Source organism: Podarcis gaigeae, assembly GCF_964106915.1.
Source record: "Podarcis gaigeae genome assembly, chromosome: 6".
Classification (NCBI taxonomy): domain Eukaryota; kingdom Metazoa; phylum Chordata; class Lepidosauria; order Squamata; family Lacertidae; genus Podarcis; species Podarcis gaigeae.
The window spans coordinates 47,441,184-47,456,590 of record NC_139682.1 but is presented as its reverse complement, the minus strand read 5'-3'; the positions used below and the strand labels follow the sequence as shown (position 1 = coordinate 47,456,590).

General features: G+C 45.6%; 1 protein-coding gene across 6 annotated transcripts in view; it reads right to left on the bottom strand.

Moving 5' to 3' along the window:
- Positions 1–2: 2 nt before the first annotated feature.
- KIF21B (kinesin family member 21B) overlaps positions 3–15,407 on the bottom strand; it is a 64,165-nt gene continuing 48,760 nt past the window's right edge. For 2 of the 6 annotated variants that reach the window (XR_014565794.1, XR_014565796.1), the window contains exons 26-36: positions 15,137–15,211; positions 14,870–14,983; positions 13,572–13,610; positions 10,316–10,452; positions 9,323–9,503; positions 8,366–8,530; positions 8,006–8,123; positions 7,254–7,424; positions 5,380–5,579; positions 4,464–4,678; positions 3–3,603 (exon numbers count right to left, since the gene is read on the bottom strand). Coding sequence is in view for 3 of the 6 variants with exons in the window: in XM_083745168.1 (XP_083601294.1) it covers positions 3,549–3,603; positions 5,380–5,579; positions 7,254–7,424; positions 8,006–8,123; positions 8,366–8,530; positions 9,323–9,503; positions 10,316–10,452; positions 13,572–13,610; positions 14,870–14,983; positions 15,137–15,211 (1,255 nt within the window). In the remaining 3 variants the exon portion in view is untranslated. The remainder of the gene's footprint in view (positions 3,604–4,463; positions 4,679–5,379; positions 5,580–7,253; positions 7,425–8,005; positions 8,124–8,365; positions 8,531–9,322; positions 9,504–10,315; positions 10,453–13,571; positions 13,611–14,869; positions 14,984–15,136; positions 15,212–15,407) is intronic. The other 4 variants (XM_083745170.1, XM_083745169.1, XR_014565795.1 and 1 more) reach the window with 3 other exon arrangements.

Sequence of the window (15,407 nt, the reverse complement as noted above, 5' to 3'; positions counted from 1 at the left end):
GTTTTTGATGTTTATTTATTAAGAGGAACAAACACATTCATTGGAAAACCATGTACAGCGGGAGCTTTAAATAACTTACACTATTTACATAGCGGTATAAAATAATTACACACCTTATCATGTACACACGCACGCACACACACATACATACATGTGACCATTTTGCCGGATGGTACAAAACCCCCAAAGAAGCCCTGAACACACACACCAGCCTTGAGGGGGAGAAAACACCTTTCAGGGCAAGAAAAGGCACCTGTCAATTGAAGCATGATTATATATGTATACATAAACCAAGAGGTGGAGCAAATGGGCCTATGGTGTTGATGCACTTTAGGGGGCGTCTTTCACCCCAGCTCCTTTCTTGGAATGCAGGGATGGTGCATGTTATCCTACCACCAGGAGGAACACCAGGAGAACCTGGCAGAGATTTTCCCAGGTCTGCTAGATGAATCAAGCAGGTTGTGCAAACCCACTTTTGAATCTCATTAATGACAGTGTCCTCTTAATGAACATGCACATTTACTCCCAAGGGCTACTCAAAGCAGACGATGTTTTCAGCTTGCTTATTCTGACCCTTCCCACCTTGTGCTTCACGTAACTGTTCATAGGAGGTAAAATGGCTCTCCTGGTTTGCACCCAATTTCATTTGCAGGGTTTTGCACTCTGTCACGTTGCTTGGATCAGGACTGTTAAAAAATAAAGAGAAGGGGGTAGCTTCTTCAATATGAGAAAATATAATCCCATACCTAAAAAGCTAGCAATAGCACTGAGGCACATGGGACTATATGGCAATATGGTCAATAATTTAACAGTTAAGCAGAGTGCTCTCAGGCACAGTGCTTTCAGGTATATCAAGTAATACTTTACAAGACATTTCATATTTCTTGTACTAAACAGACTTCCTCCAAGGAAGAATGGAGGAAGTTTTAGGTGAACTGTGTGCAGCTAATTCACAATGTATTCCTAGAATATATTTTTTTACAGGCAACTACATTCACAGGTGGACTACAAGCTTCTGAAAATATCGGACAAGATAGCTCGTGTAGCCATGTGAAGGCGTGAGGATTGTGCTGATTTCATTACCGATGGAAGATGGTCCCTCTTCCAAGGCTTGAATCACTTGGACCTCTCTGTTATTCTCAGCGGAGAATGCTAAGTCATGAGAAGACTGCAAAGGACACAGTGATTCAATAAATATCAGTCTTAACATTTAAGAAGAGCTTATTAAAATTGGTGCTGCTGGTGGACACAGTACAAGCTGTGAGCTTGAATGTAAATCAGTCAACAGCGAAGGCAAAGCACACTTGCTTTCACCTTGCCTTCGTCTCACTTTTGGGACTTAGGGGTCAGTGGTAATGTGCGTTCCCCAGACTAATTCAAGTTTTATTAACATAAAAAACCCCCGAAGAGTAGAACTAGACACCTTGGACCATGAGGTAGGTTAACTCAAAACAAGCCCTCACCCTTTTTAAATTTCACTCATGCGCGTGCACAGACACACACCCCTCTCCCTCCTGCTCCCCCAGCCCCAAATAATGCACAAGACAATACACAGAACCTTTTGAACACCCATACAGAATTACAGTACAACAACCTACTCCCAATGGAAGAATCTGCAGCTTCACTGCATGGAGTGGATGAAGTTCACACCCAAACCCAGTTTATTAGAGCAGAAGACTCCTATAAACCAGGGGGCAGAGCTGTGGAATGGTCCACCAGTGTGCTGCTTACCCCAAGTCTGCTGCTTGAGGCATGAACTTGGTCCTTGGTCCTTGGTCAGGAGAGCACAATGCATGTCAAAAGTCCATTTATACCACATATTAACAACCAAGTGAGGAAACGAAGGTTTTGAGGAGTGCTCTGTGACTCTCCAGTGAGGGCTGGGACAGCCCTGCTGTGTTACACACAAACAGAAAGCTTCATCTCTTGCAAAGTGATGCTCACACAGGGTCCATGAGAACACTTAAGTGGGTTGAAACTCCACCAGTGAAAATTCAAGTTGATTGAAGCACAGAGAGAGAAGCTTCTCCTGCTTATTCGTTGCAGAGTCTATTATAAAGACATGAGTATTGACGTGAACGGATGCCAAGCAGGTGTAAGTAAACAGGTGATGGGGCAAGACTAAGAGGGCAAGTCTCATCATCCCACACCTGGGGAAATGTGAATACAGGAACGCATCACCACACGCTTGTTCAAGTGTTTCTTACCCTGTTAAAAATCTAAAGAAAAAACTCACACATTTCTGTTCCAATACTTAAAAGGGTCCTTTCTCCACCTGAGGGGAGAGAGTCCGTTTCTGTTGCCATTATTATTTTCTCGTATTGGAACAGGACAACGTAAACAGCTTCACAGATTGAAATAATGCATGTTTTCCCCCAGGCTGCCTCTGAAGACTTTCCCAGGGAGAATCCAAAAACATATTCCAGTAGCTCACATCTTTTTTTTCCCCTCCTGGGATATCTAGCACTATGAAAAAAAGGACCAGCATTACAATTTCAAGTCTGAAGCTGGAACACAGAAAGCAACCATTCTTCCAAACTAATAGAAATCTTGATTCCACAGTTGAAGAAAAAGTGACAATCCAAATCCCATATTATCCATCACCCATTTGACAGGCCTCACTTATACAGTAGAGATTTTTCTTTTTTATGTTCTCTTGGTAGGGCTCTAAGCATTTGAAAATGAAAACCTTTGGTGATTCTACTTTTGGAGTGAAAACTCAGAAATATCACATGTGCTTAACATTTAAAAAAAGGTGGCTAACTTTGCCACCCACCCTTCCCCCCTTCATAAAATCACACACACACATACACACAGCCCATCAGTGGTGGAAATATGAGAAAGGAAGCCAGCGCATTAACACTCATGAAAGATCTAACTAGAACAAGAAATACCCTCTAAAACACAACAATCAGCTATGCAGGAAACATATCCAGGAAGCAGCTGGCATATTTAGATTTCCTCTGGTCAGTTTCACTGTTAAGCTCTGAAGGAATGCCATAAGCAGGGCACAGGTGGCCATAGGAGTCGATGGGTATGGATTGCTCAGGCGTGATGGAATGAGGAATGAGGTTTCTTGCATCTTTCCTTGATAAACCTCCTTGGTCTATGAACACCTAAAACCACCTATTTTGCAGAGCTTCTCACATAGCCTGGGGGGGGGGTGCCTGTTTGGGTGGCATGTGCATTCTGATGGGAGAAATGCTCTCAAATGCCTCAGCTTGACCTTCTTCCTTGGCTGGCAATGCCATGGTGGGAGTTTCACAGTTCAGTGTCATTGCAAAATCCTACCAAGCAAAGAGACATGGAGCATGGAAACTGGAAAGGAAAGAAGGCTCCCTCGCACCATCCAACCAACTCACTCACTGGGGCACATGCTACCAAAAAGCCAGGGTGCCATCTTTTCCTGAAGCCCTGAGTATGTGAGATTCTGGTGGGAAGCTAAGCACGTCCTACCCTTGCAAGCCAGGCTCAACAAGAGCGCCACATCTTGTCTTCTCGTGACCTCCACCACAGTCACCATGTCCAAGTAGTTCCCCAGGTTCTATCTAGGTTGTGCTGTTCAGTAGCTTCCTTGCACTCCAGAGTTTCACTGTCCAGTCACTGGAGAATGAAGAGGAAAAGGTGGGAATATGACATTTAGAAAGTCAAGAACCAAACACTGAACAAGCTCAGATAAAGGGGAAATGGAGGTGCAAACCACAGATTACATAAATAACATGCTTGTAAAAAGTGTGCTTAGTAGATAGGTGAATATTTATTTTGAAGGAAAAGCAGCCACATGGGCTCCCAATCTGGACCACACTCCTTAATCTGGGCACTGTGCTGATTTCCCACCCAAATCCTTCCCCTCCTGCCTTTCACTCTCTTGCAATGCCCAAGGACACCACGTAGGCACATGGGCTATTCCAGAACTAATGCCCTGTTTAAAGCAAGAGGGGAAAAATTCAAACACCTTCACTTACTGCAAAACCAGAATTCAAATTGGGACCTGCCTTGGGGGGTTGTACTCCCCCACCCCCTACATGAATCCCATTGACATTTACACACACAGAACACACACACACAATTTTATTTGTATGCCACCTTTCCACAGTTCAAACCATGCTCAAGGTGGCTTACAACATGAAGGGAAATGCGTAACTGCAACATAACAAAATGAGTCATAAGCAATAAATAAAACATTAAAAAACACACAATCAAACTGAACAATTTCCACATAAATCACGCCAACCCTAAACATAGTTTATTAGAGGTTAGCTTCATTGATTTCTGTGGGACAGGCTTCCAAGTGAAGCATGCAGCCTTAATAATGCAACCAAGCAGGCATGTCAAGGAGGAAAGTGAGATGGGGGTTTTTTTGCATGCCCACTTTGGAGGTGAACTGGGAAGTAATGTCTCCCTTGGAAAACACCTGCACTTACTGCCCTAAAGGGAAAGAAAAGCAAGTAAGCATTGCATACCGTTAAGAAGCAGCTGAGATCAGCTCGCAGAGAAAGGGGTTAGGGACGAGAAAGAGGGGAAGGGGAAACACAGCAAGAAAAAGTGAGCAGGAGAGTAGAGAAGACAGGAGGAGGGTCAAGGCAGACTGGTAGCACGGCCCTTGATGGCAAGGACGCGTCGTGGAAGGCAGGGGGTGAGCCCAGGCACGTAATTCCATAACTTTACCCGGCAGTCACTGTGGCACATAGAAACAGAGAGAGAGAAGAGAGACAGAGAGAGGAAGAGAGAAAAGGAAAAAAGAAACATGGTCGGAAAAGAGGAGATTAGAGACTCCAAAGGGGAAGAGAGTGAGTGGTGGGGCCTGGGTTGCCCTCCCTGGGGAAGCCCTCTGGCCAAGTCTTTGGCCCTTGCTCTGCCAGAATATCCATGGGACTGTGATGGGTTACCAAGAGTCCCTGTGGCTCAGTTCAGTTCATTACTGCTGGGACAAACCAGCTTGTTGTGCCTCAGTTGAGGAGCTATGTCCTTAGGTGCTAATTACTGGCTACTACAGCAAGGCACCCTTTCGTAAGGGGCAGTGCCAGAAATCAACCCTAGGTACAAACAAGGAAGCACCATGCAGAATCTCGCTGGAGATGTGATGAGGAAGAGGTGAACTAAAGAACCATGAAAAAGCCGTTCCTTGGTCTCAAGGATGCACAGTAAGCGACTCTGGGAGATCGGTGTTGAGATGGACACCACTGCACTATGGCTCTGTGAGCAGGGCAGCCACAGAAGCAATGGCTTCCTCTGGCTCCTCCATCAACCAGGTGCTTGGACCCGTAACCAGCTCATCTCTGGTGGCACCTCATTTTTTTGAGCAGCTTGACTACACATGATGGGATGCAGCGGGCAAAGAGTTCATGGTAAAGAGAAGCCCTTGCCCTCAACACTCACCTGGAAGCTGTGAATATGTGCTTAGAATTGGTGCAGATGGCATTGATGGGGCTGTCGTGCCCTTTGATGTCCCCAACGGGGGTGAAGTTATCGACATTCCAGATCTTCACTGTCCCACCACGGCAGGCACTCAGCAGCATGGGCCGGCTAGGCACAAAGGCCAACGCACAAACCCAGTCTTTGTGTGCATTTGGGATTTGCTAGAAACAGGAGTCACAATGAGCTGAGTTAGCAAGGGCCTGTTGCCACACCCCAAAAACTCTTCCACCCACGGATTTCTGAATGAGATGACTTGGGAGTTAAAACAAAGCCCAAGGGAGTGGACTAGATACTAAAGAAGAACTGGAATAACACTGCCATTCATTGTAGGTGTTGGTTGTGCCATAAAAATAATGCCACCATGCCATTAATTTGTCCTGAAGGTTATGGCACAGTGGCAGCTAAAACCCAATTGGCCCACACAGCAATCTTGCAAATGCAGGGGAATTATTTCATTGGGCTTGTTCCTAATAATGCAAACAGTCTTAAAATGAGGACACCCAGCTGACACACCTCAGAAACCTGAACAAATGTTTGCAGATTGATATCACCACCTGGAATTGAGGCTAAATTTGAAATGGGGAACTGGCTATGCAAAAGCAAGGCCACACACTTGAAAACTGTGAATACTGCAGCAACAAGAGGAGAATTCTGCATGAGCAGGGCCGACCCTTTCAACAGGGATTCCAATCCTTAACTAAGCCAAGACAACTTCCTTCCTTTAGTTCTTATGTGACACATTTGGCAAAGACAGAAGTTACTGGATTACACTCATAATGGCTGTTGGCTTGGCCTTCCCACAGCTCTTGCCAATGGTCACCCATTATAGGACCCACACAGAGGCTTGGAAGATTAGGATAACATCAGAGGTACTTGTCCTCTATAAGCAGTTTTATCCATTTAACTCTAAAATAGTGCACCGAAGGGCATAGATCAGCAGTGGAATATCTGTGGCTTGCTTGATGTTTTTTGACCCCCAACTCCCACTGGCACCAGTCAGCATGCCCAATGACTAGGGATTATGGGAGTTGCCCCAAGCTCCCCAAACTTGGCACACTTGGCCTTGGGACTAATTGTGCTTGTTAACAGTAGTATACTAGATAACCAAGTCAAGGACCACTAAATAGCTAGAATAATAAATAATACAACATATAGGCAATAGATAAGGCCCCCAACAAGACTTTGAGGGCCAATGTTGTTTGACTGCTGGGAAAATATACAATGGAAATATTAACTTATTAAAGGAAGATAGTAGGATTCTTTTACGACTGCTTTCCCTAATCTGGTAGCCCTAAACATCTGGAGGGCACCTGGTTCTATTAGATACTGCCAGCAAGTCAGTGCTCCAAAAGATTTGGTCCTTGCTCACCCTCTCTCTAGAACAGGTATAGGCAAACTCTGGCCCTCCAGATGTTTGGGACTACAATTCCCATCATCCCTGACCACTGGTCCTGTTAGCTAGGGATGATGGGAATTGTAGTCCCAAACATCTGGGGGGCCAAAGTTTGCCTATGCCTGTTCTAGCATAACCACCCTGCTTTTTCAAAGAGGCTTACTGAGCTCAATACAATCATGGCTGGTACACATATGCAGAGGCCATACTTGCTGCAAATAAATTTAATGTGTATGGGGTACATGCACTATCTGAATTTCAGCATCTCAAATTTCCACTGGCCTCATGGTCTGCCCCCTCCAGGGATGTCAGCATGGGGCCTTCTTACCCCTGCACTACAGGAGGAATTTATGCACCAACTGTATATTGACACCCTCAGCATAATTCACACCACACAAATGGTATACTGCCTCTGTCTTTGAAAACCCAGCATCCTTCATACCTGGATGAGCTCCTGCTGGTCCAGGTCCCATTTCTTGATTCCGTTGTCCCTGGAACCACTGAAGAGAACATCTCCCTGAATAGCTAGGCACTCAATGCCATCATAATGTGGGGGTTCAAAGTTGTGAGTGGGGCCAATGTTCCCAACAACGCCTTCAGCAATCTCAAACATCTGCAAAATGAGAAGTGGCAAAATAAGAATCCACAGCCCAGGTTCAACCTGCAGTTAACCCTGGGCTCAGTGTCCCACGCTTTCAGAAAAGTAGGCATTGTGCTAGATAGTTATAGCTTTCCCTGCTCCAGAGTAACTCTTAAAAATAATGGAATGGATTCAGCCAATGAGTCTTGCTAATGGAAGGCTGTGTAATGACTTCTACTGGTGAAACAGGGCTTTTCACCCCCTTCTCTGCCCATGTACCCCACCCAATTGACTTGATTGGGGAGAACAGCCCCCAGAATGGCATATGGTGGAAGGAGAGGAGGACTCATTTCCTCTAGCAAGCTGAAATCCTTGCACTGATGGAACAACTGACATAGCGCTACTCTGAATTCTTCCCTAAGTATGTTTGGTTATGTGGAACAAAATGTCTGGAAATTGCAGTGTGTATTAGGGGGGGAAAGGGTTTGGCCTTGAGTATTTTGTAGGGTTCTCTAAAGACAGGAGACACAGACAGTTGGGCTGCCAAAGGGGGGGGGGGACTAAGGATGCTGCCAACAGTGAACTCAGCAAAACGTAATTATTATGTCCAATACCTTGACATAGTGATCTTTAGATCCCGTGATGACTAGGTCATGGTTGCTTGCAGTCCTGTTCACCGTGAGACACATCACTGGCCCAATATGGCCTGTCAGCTTCCCAATGGGCTGCAACCTAGTGATAAAAGCAGAAAGGGTAATGTTGAGAAATTAACAGCAGGAATACCCCCTCCCCAAGGCTAATTGTTCCCCAAGTAATGCCCAAATATTAAATGTATTCATAAAGGGGTTGAGTTTCAAGTTCTTCAGTGTGAGTAAGGAGTTTGGGTCATGGCAACAGTCTCTTGCCATTCTTTTCTGGGCATTTTTGTAGATTTCCAAACAGTTTGGAATTGTAGGCAGTTCACCCCCTCTCACCTGTTTAGCTCCCAGATGCGGACAGAATTGCCAGTGGCTGCATAGAGCATGGTGCCTGTGGGGTTAAGTGCAATCTGGTTGATCTGGTGCTCTCCTTGCACACTGGTGATGGTGCGGGTGGAGGTGCCAGCACAGGCATCCCCGGCAATCACCTGGCCTGAAGAACTAATAGAGGGAAAGAGGGAAAGAGATATGAAGGGGAGTCTCACAGAAGCAGGAATGGAGTTCAGTTGCAGGGCAAGAAAGAGACTGCAGATTTGCCTTTGCCTTTCGGAGGAGGCTACTCAGACAAAAGCAGCTCCAAAATAAAGGTTCAACTCCATGAGGGCCAGGAGCAGCAATATGTTTTCAAACCCACAGATCACCTGGAAGGAATTATTCCTCAAAGGTACAGTTCTAGCAGATTGAAAGGAGAGCCTGCTGAGGGTTTGTCACAGGATTAGACCTGGTGTGCCATTTTTTATTCTTAAGAATAGTCAGTGCAGGAGCTCCTTGACTGGGACTGTCCTGATGTGACTTTGCTATGTTCATCCTTGCACATTGCACAATAGGACTAAGCATGTGACAAATGACATGCATAATTTGGCCTGTAGATGTTGGAGGAAGCAAGTTTGGTGGGTAGAGAGATGGCCCTGTGTCAGATGTCAAGGCCAAGGAGCTGTGCCCTGTGGAGCATTGCGTTCCACTGCAAAACAGGATATAGTAGACCAGCAAGCAGGTGAAGAGCACCTGCAGATACAATGCTATCCAAACATCAGCAATCAAAAGCAGCTTGTGGGATCTCACAGTTCACTTTCCCCTGCCTTATGGTGCAATGGATGATTTGGCACCATGTTGTGTGACCATGGATAGCAATGGCTTATGCTCTTAAACCCCACTTTGTTAAACCTTACAAGGCCACAAATGAAGCTTCGAAAAGCTCAAAAGCAGCAAAACAGAAAGCTGCCAAGTACTTACGTGAGAGTACGAATACACTTTGCAGAATCCCGGATGTCCCACACTTTGATGTAAGAGGTAGAGACTGTGAACACCAGGCCAGAGTGGTTACTGTACTTTATGGAAACCACATTGTTAGGGTGGCCTTTCAAGGAGGCAATTTCCTGGCCAGTCACCAAGTTCCACATTTTGCAACTCCGATCTTTGGAAAGAAGAGAGAGCTTCAGTTGTGCCAGCAGTGCCCTAGTTTCCCATCTGAGAGCAGAAACCACCACTCTCTCCTAAGCAACATATTTCTTCAGTGATTCTAAGATGTGACTAATATTTTAAAATGTGGACATACAGCAGATAAGATGGAAAGCAGCCGGTTTTAATTCAAATTTGAAAGGTTCAGCAGTTGCAGAAATTTCTTTTTTTTCCCCTGGAGACAACCATTGTCTTTATAGACATCCTTAACCTTTTTGCCACCCACTGCACTTATCCGAAAGAGACATGACACTTGCTATGCCCATGTTTGTGAGCAGGCACATGTATGCTTGACTTGCCAAGGAAAATAGTGGGAGTGCAAAATATCTAGAGGGCACTTGTCACATGATATACCATACAGACTGAGCCTGCTCAAAACTGTCTCCATGCAACGGCTACTCCACATGTGAAGCACTTTAACGTCACTGCTCGCAGGGGTGGGGAGAATGGCTGTCCCAACTGCAGCCATGGGGGCAGCTTAATTCCATCAACCATGTCCCTGGGGTGATGAAGCTCCATCATGACACAGAGTCCTTCAAACAGAGGTACTGGGGCAGGGGGGAAGGTTGCTGGGCAACTTGCTTCAGCAGCAAAACTAGGGTGAAAGGGTGGGGAAGGCAATAGTATACTTTTTCTTCCACCATCCCTGAAAATGCTAAATTTTTCACCATTTCTGAACATTGCTAGAAAAGCTCCAATCAGAACTTCTGGCTCAGTGTTCATTCATACCACCAAAAGCAGCTCCTACTCCCTCTCTCAAACACACACCTTTGGATCCAGAGAACAACAATTCATCTGTAGCATCCAGGCACAGGACAGGCTTGGTGTGTCCTTCTGCCACAGAGATACACTGCAGCGGAGCTGTCCGGGCACTCCTGGACCCTCCCACAGGGTTGATAATGCCCCTTGCATGGGAGAAAAAGAGAAATGCTTTGAGAGACTGTTCCTGCAGCTGCAGCGATCAGGCATTCTTAGAGTAACCGATCATGCACCTGGGAATCACACTGCTCAGGAGACACTGGCGTGCCAGAAGGACCAGACCCACATTAAGCTTAAAAGAGGGGGGGGAAAGGTGGGGGAGCGACAGGCAGGCAAGCACATGCAGAATCAAGCTGAAGAGTATGTCACAAAGTTCTGGGCACAAACATCTTCAAGTTACAGGAAGGGTGAGATGCTCCATCATTGGTTATATACTGGTGTCAGTATTATGCTGAAAGCTGATCCACTCAAATGCTCTTCATGATATTGCCCAAGAGGCAATATCGGTAAGAGTAGGGCTACAGAACACATGCTTAGGCCTCTTTCTGAGCACAAATCAAAGTGCTGGTGCTGACCTTTAAAGCCTTAAACAGCACCGGCCCTGTATATCTGAAGGAGCATCTCCACCTCCAGCCTGGACACTGAGGTCCTCCTCCAAGGGTCTTCTGCTGGTTCCCTCACTGTGAGAAGTGAAGCTATAGGGAACAAGGCAGAGGGCCTTCTTGGCAGTTGCACCTGCCCTGTGGAATGCCCTTCCATCAGATGTCAAGGAAATAAAGAGTGATTTGTCTTTTAGAAGACATCTGAAGGCCGCCCTGTATCAGGAAGTTTTTGATGCCTGATGTTTCATTGTGTTTTTTATATTATGTTGGAAGCTGCCCGAGGTAGGCGGGGTGTAAATAAACTATTAGTTGTTGCTATATTAAAGCCAACTAATGTTTTGTGTATTCATAGTTCTTAATGGAATTGAAAACTGCAATGCACAACCCTGAGCGTCAGAACGTGTGTATTTACCTGCAGCTTTGAATGGGAACACAGGAAGCTATTTTATGCTATTAATCCATCCAGCTCAGAACATTGACTGAAAGTGGTTCTCCAGGGTTTCAGGCAGGAATATTTGCCAGCCTCACCTGGAGATATCATTGAACATGGAACCTGATGCATGCAAAGCATCCATAGAGTGACAGCCCCTTCCTCATCAACAGCTCCAAGTTACTGCATTGGCTGCTTTGTTTCTGAAAGATTATTTCAAATTTCAGCCTCCAACTCTCTTTGTGCAAGATCAAGGTGCAACAAAACTACTATAGTTTTGTTACCACATGCCAAGAGAGGCTTTGACCCTTTGTAAGTAACGAAAATCTCCTTAATTTTTTGCTCTGAAATGAACACATGGGTCCAAATGATTGCAATTATTTTAATAATCCACTTGGTCCCACCTAGCAGCATGTCATGTTATTCTAGACCTATAAACTTTGTAACTTTGACAACTCAAACTCCTCTTCTCTAAACTGTCTCCATCTGAGTCGGGCAGGAAATCGGTGCACCACCTTGTGGTCAACATGGAGACACTTCAAACCTTCCCGGGCAACAAGCTTTGTAACAGCTCTGAAAGTTGGCAGCAGTTTCTTATTTGAATACATGGGATCACCAAGACACATAAAGTTTAAAAAAGGAATGGAGCCCCTTCCCCAAAAAATAAATCACATAAGAGTGAGTTAGAGGCTTGAACATGTCACACAAAACTTTTCTCCTAGACCAAAGTTGAGAAGTGGTAATGTACAATACTGTTAAAATACATATAAAATATAGAAATGTAATGCAGTGAAAAAGTAGGGCAGAATTAAAGTGATAATATACTGAGACCAAGGTCCAGCTTGGGAGTACAAGTGAGTTTTTAAAAGATGCCTGATCAGCATCGATAGGGCACTCACCTAAACTCGGAGGGAACGTGGTTCTATAACAAGGGTGCCACTGCAGAAAAGGTCCTCCTGTTCTAATGGCCACTACCTGTACTTCAAAAGGTTGTAGCACAACCATGAAGGCCTCATTAGACAATTTTACTGATTATGCAGGTTAGCCTTTGCTGGGGCTGAAGGGAGTGGTAGCCCTAAAGACCAGGAGGACACTAGGTTGGCAAAGGCTGGTGGTAGGTCAACAGGGAGAAAAGGTCATTCCTCGGGTATTCTAGTCCCAGGTTGTTCATGGATTTATGAGTCAATACCAAAATCTTAAACTTGGTCCAGTAGTTTATTCCTATTTTCAAAAAGGACACACTCTTGATTATTAGGACAGAAATAAACATAACAGATTACATTTCCCTTACACATGTGCACCCCTCCATCTTCAGTGGGGTTGGCTAATGTCTTGAAAGTTTATTTTACACCCAGAAATAAGGGAAAGGCATTGCCGCTTGCTGGAGTATCGCTTTAACACGAAATCCAGTGACCAGAATCAGCTTTCAGGACCTCCCAAGTATTCACAGTATGAGGCTGGACCCCATTATACAAATTGTAAAACTACCATCCATCCATTTTAGCAACCATGGCAAAAATAACTTGCCCTGGATAAAAAGAAAACAGGGGCTGGACTTCTGGGCTGTAGTAGCAGATGGAAAAGGCATGGGGTGCTCCCATAGGCTTCATGGGAACAGGACTGCGAAGAACTGGAAGCAAATGGGAAGTGTGGGGGAGGCAGGGAGCTGTGCCTGAAGGGCACGGAAATATTCTCAACTCAAATGACTCCAAGACTCTGAGCCTGAAGGGGAGCTGCCTGGACGTTTTCCAATATTCTCTCCACCACGAGGCCTAGAAACTACTCAAAAGCCACATTCGTGAAATCATGGCGCAATTACGACACATGCAAATGGTTAGCTCCTAACTCCTAGTTACAGACATGCACTACCTGCAGGCGTATGCTTGGTCCATTCCAAACAAAAACATGTCACAGGATGGCATCTATTAAGTGCCGGGGGGAAGAGACTTGAGATTTTCAGATACACGTGCGTGTTGGTGGATTAACCGCATGATGTGTCCTAGTGAAGCATGCTGAGTGGGCTGAACCCAACTGTTTCAGTTAACATAGGAAGGGGTCCCAATGGAGCACTCTAATCAGCTGGGAAGGCAAATCTACCAGCAAGGAGAAGCAGCACAAGGAAAGAAACATCACACCGGGTTCAGTTACAAGCAGGTTTCAAATGCAGGGAGGGGAAAAGAATGAGAAAAGAGGAAAGCAAGAAGAGTTATATAATAAATAGTAAGTTTTATACCTCAGCACCTCCGAGACAGAGGAGTCACTGTCATCAGACCTAGGGACAGAAAATTAGCAGGATTATGGGTAATTAAAACCAGGAGAAGGAAAAGCAGCAGCATAGTCAGAAAAGGAAGGGTTGTTATTGCATCCAAGCTAGCAGGGCGGGCAGACATAGGAGAGCAGACCACAGACAGAAGGGATCAGGAACGGGGTGGGGGAGGGTACGTAGCAGAAACCATCATGAGTTTTTAACTAGGTGCTTCACCACACACTTGCAAGCCTGTCATCGCAGCCATAAGGCTTGGAGCTTGGATTAAAAACAAAAAGGAAGTGGAGATTCTCAAGATGCTGAGTTATTGTGCATGTGTGGTTCTTCTGCAAAAGAAGGGAATGTGTACACATCTGGGAATGCCTGCCCAAGGCTCCTACATAGCTATGCGTGGGCCAGCTTCTGAGAACGTTGGCAGTGACTTCCATGCCACCTCCAAATGGGAATATGGACCCAATGGTCACAGAGGTCACTCTACTGCCAGCTTAGCCCCAAGAGGTTCCTTTATTTATTGGGCTGCTGTTCTGTGTTTTGAAAATTCAGCATCATCCCTGCATCCTTGAAGATCAAGGAAGCCCATGTTAGAGGAATCCCATTGTGTTAACTGAAGCTCTGTCAATGCTGCCACCAGCTGCCGTTCAGGAGGCTTGTGGAACACACTCCAGAAAGGGGGGGGGGATGACCCAAAGCTGACATGCTGGTATTTAGAAAGCAGGACTCATATGACCTTGTTTTCCAATATCTTTCCAATATGAAGAAATATCTGGAAGGCTAAACTTACACCTGTGCTGGAAAAAGCATACCAATTCCTCCCCCACACTAAAACAGAGATGACCTGTTAATAAAGGGGCACCAGAGCAGATGGCCCCTATAGGCTGCAGACAGGATTGGAAAGAGATTCAGAACTGCTACCCATGACATATGGGGAGATAGGGTGCTTCTGAGCTTAAAGCACCGACTCAGGTACTTGGCCGCAAAGACCAAGGACTTTGATTCACATGCCTCTACAACAGCACATAAGAGGCTCCCTGAATGATTTGGCAGGTTTCACAGTAATTGCACCTAAGTGTCTAGGTGACAGAGGCATGGTGCTAATTCCAGTGCAAATAGGGCCCAAACCTGGAAGTCAAAGAAAAACATGCCATTCTTGGTGCTGGGTAGAATGGGACATAAGGGGAAGATATGCCTGGCATTGCCAGATTATCCATTCTGTTGTCACCTTCTATGGGGATACAAGTTTCCCCAAGTTCCGCAGGCGGCCTTACTTGTCTAGTGCTGAGCCCTGACTCTGGTTGCTGGTGAGGCGGGAGAAAACATTCCGGTCGTTGCGTGGCCTGCTGGGAGGGGATGAAGGAGGAGTGAATCCAACATCTGGGTTCCTAGGCAAGAAAGAGAGAAGCAGTGGGTTCCACTAATTATAGAACTATAATCTTGCAGCACTGTTAGATCCTGCATTGCACAACAATTCATTTTCTGCATTATGAGCAAAGTGTAAGAACTGCTGCCAATTGCACTCACTCACACACACTCACCTGATAGGCTGGCCCCGGTCATATGACTTCCTCCTGGTGAGGGGTGATGTGTCTGCACCACGGGACTGTCTAGGGCTAGACAAGAGGCAGCTATGGTTAGTAAATACCCTATCCAAAGTTGGGCTCCCTCAGCTTTGAAGGAGACTGGGAAGAGCAAAGCCTTGACCAGCTGGTTCTCAGAGCAGATTCTAATATTCTCCAGGACACACAGATCAGTCCTGCAACACATGCAGGGAATTCCTTCCTTGAAAGCTCCTCCACATCAGAATCT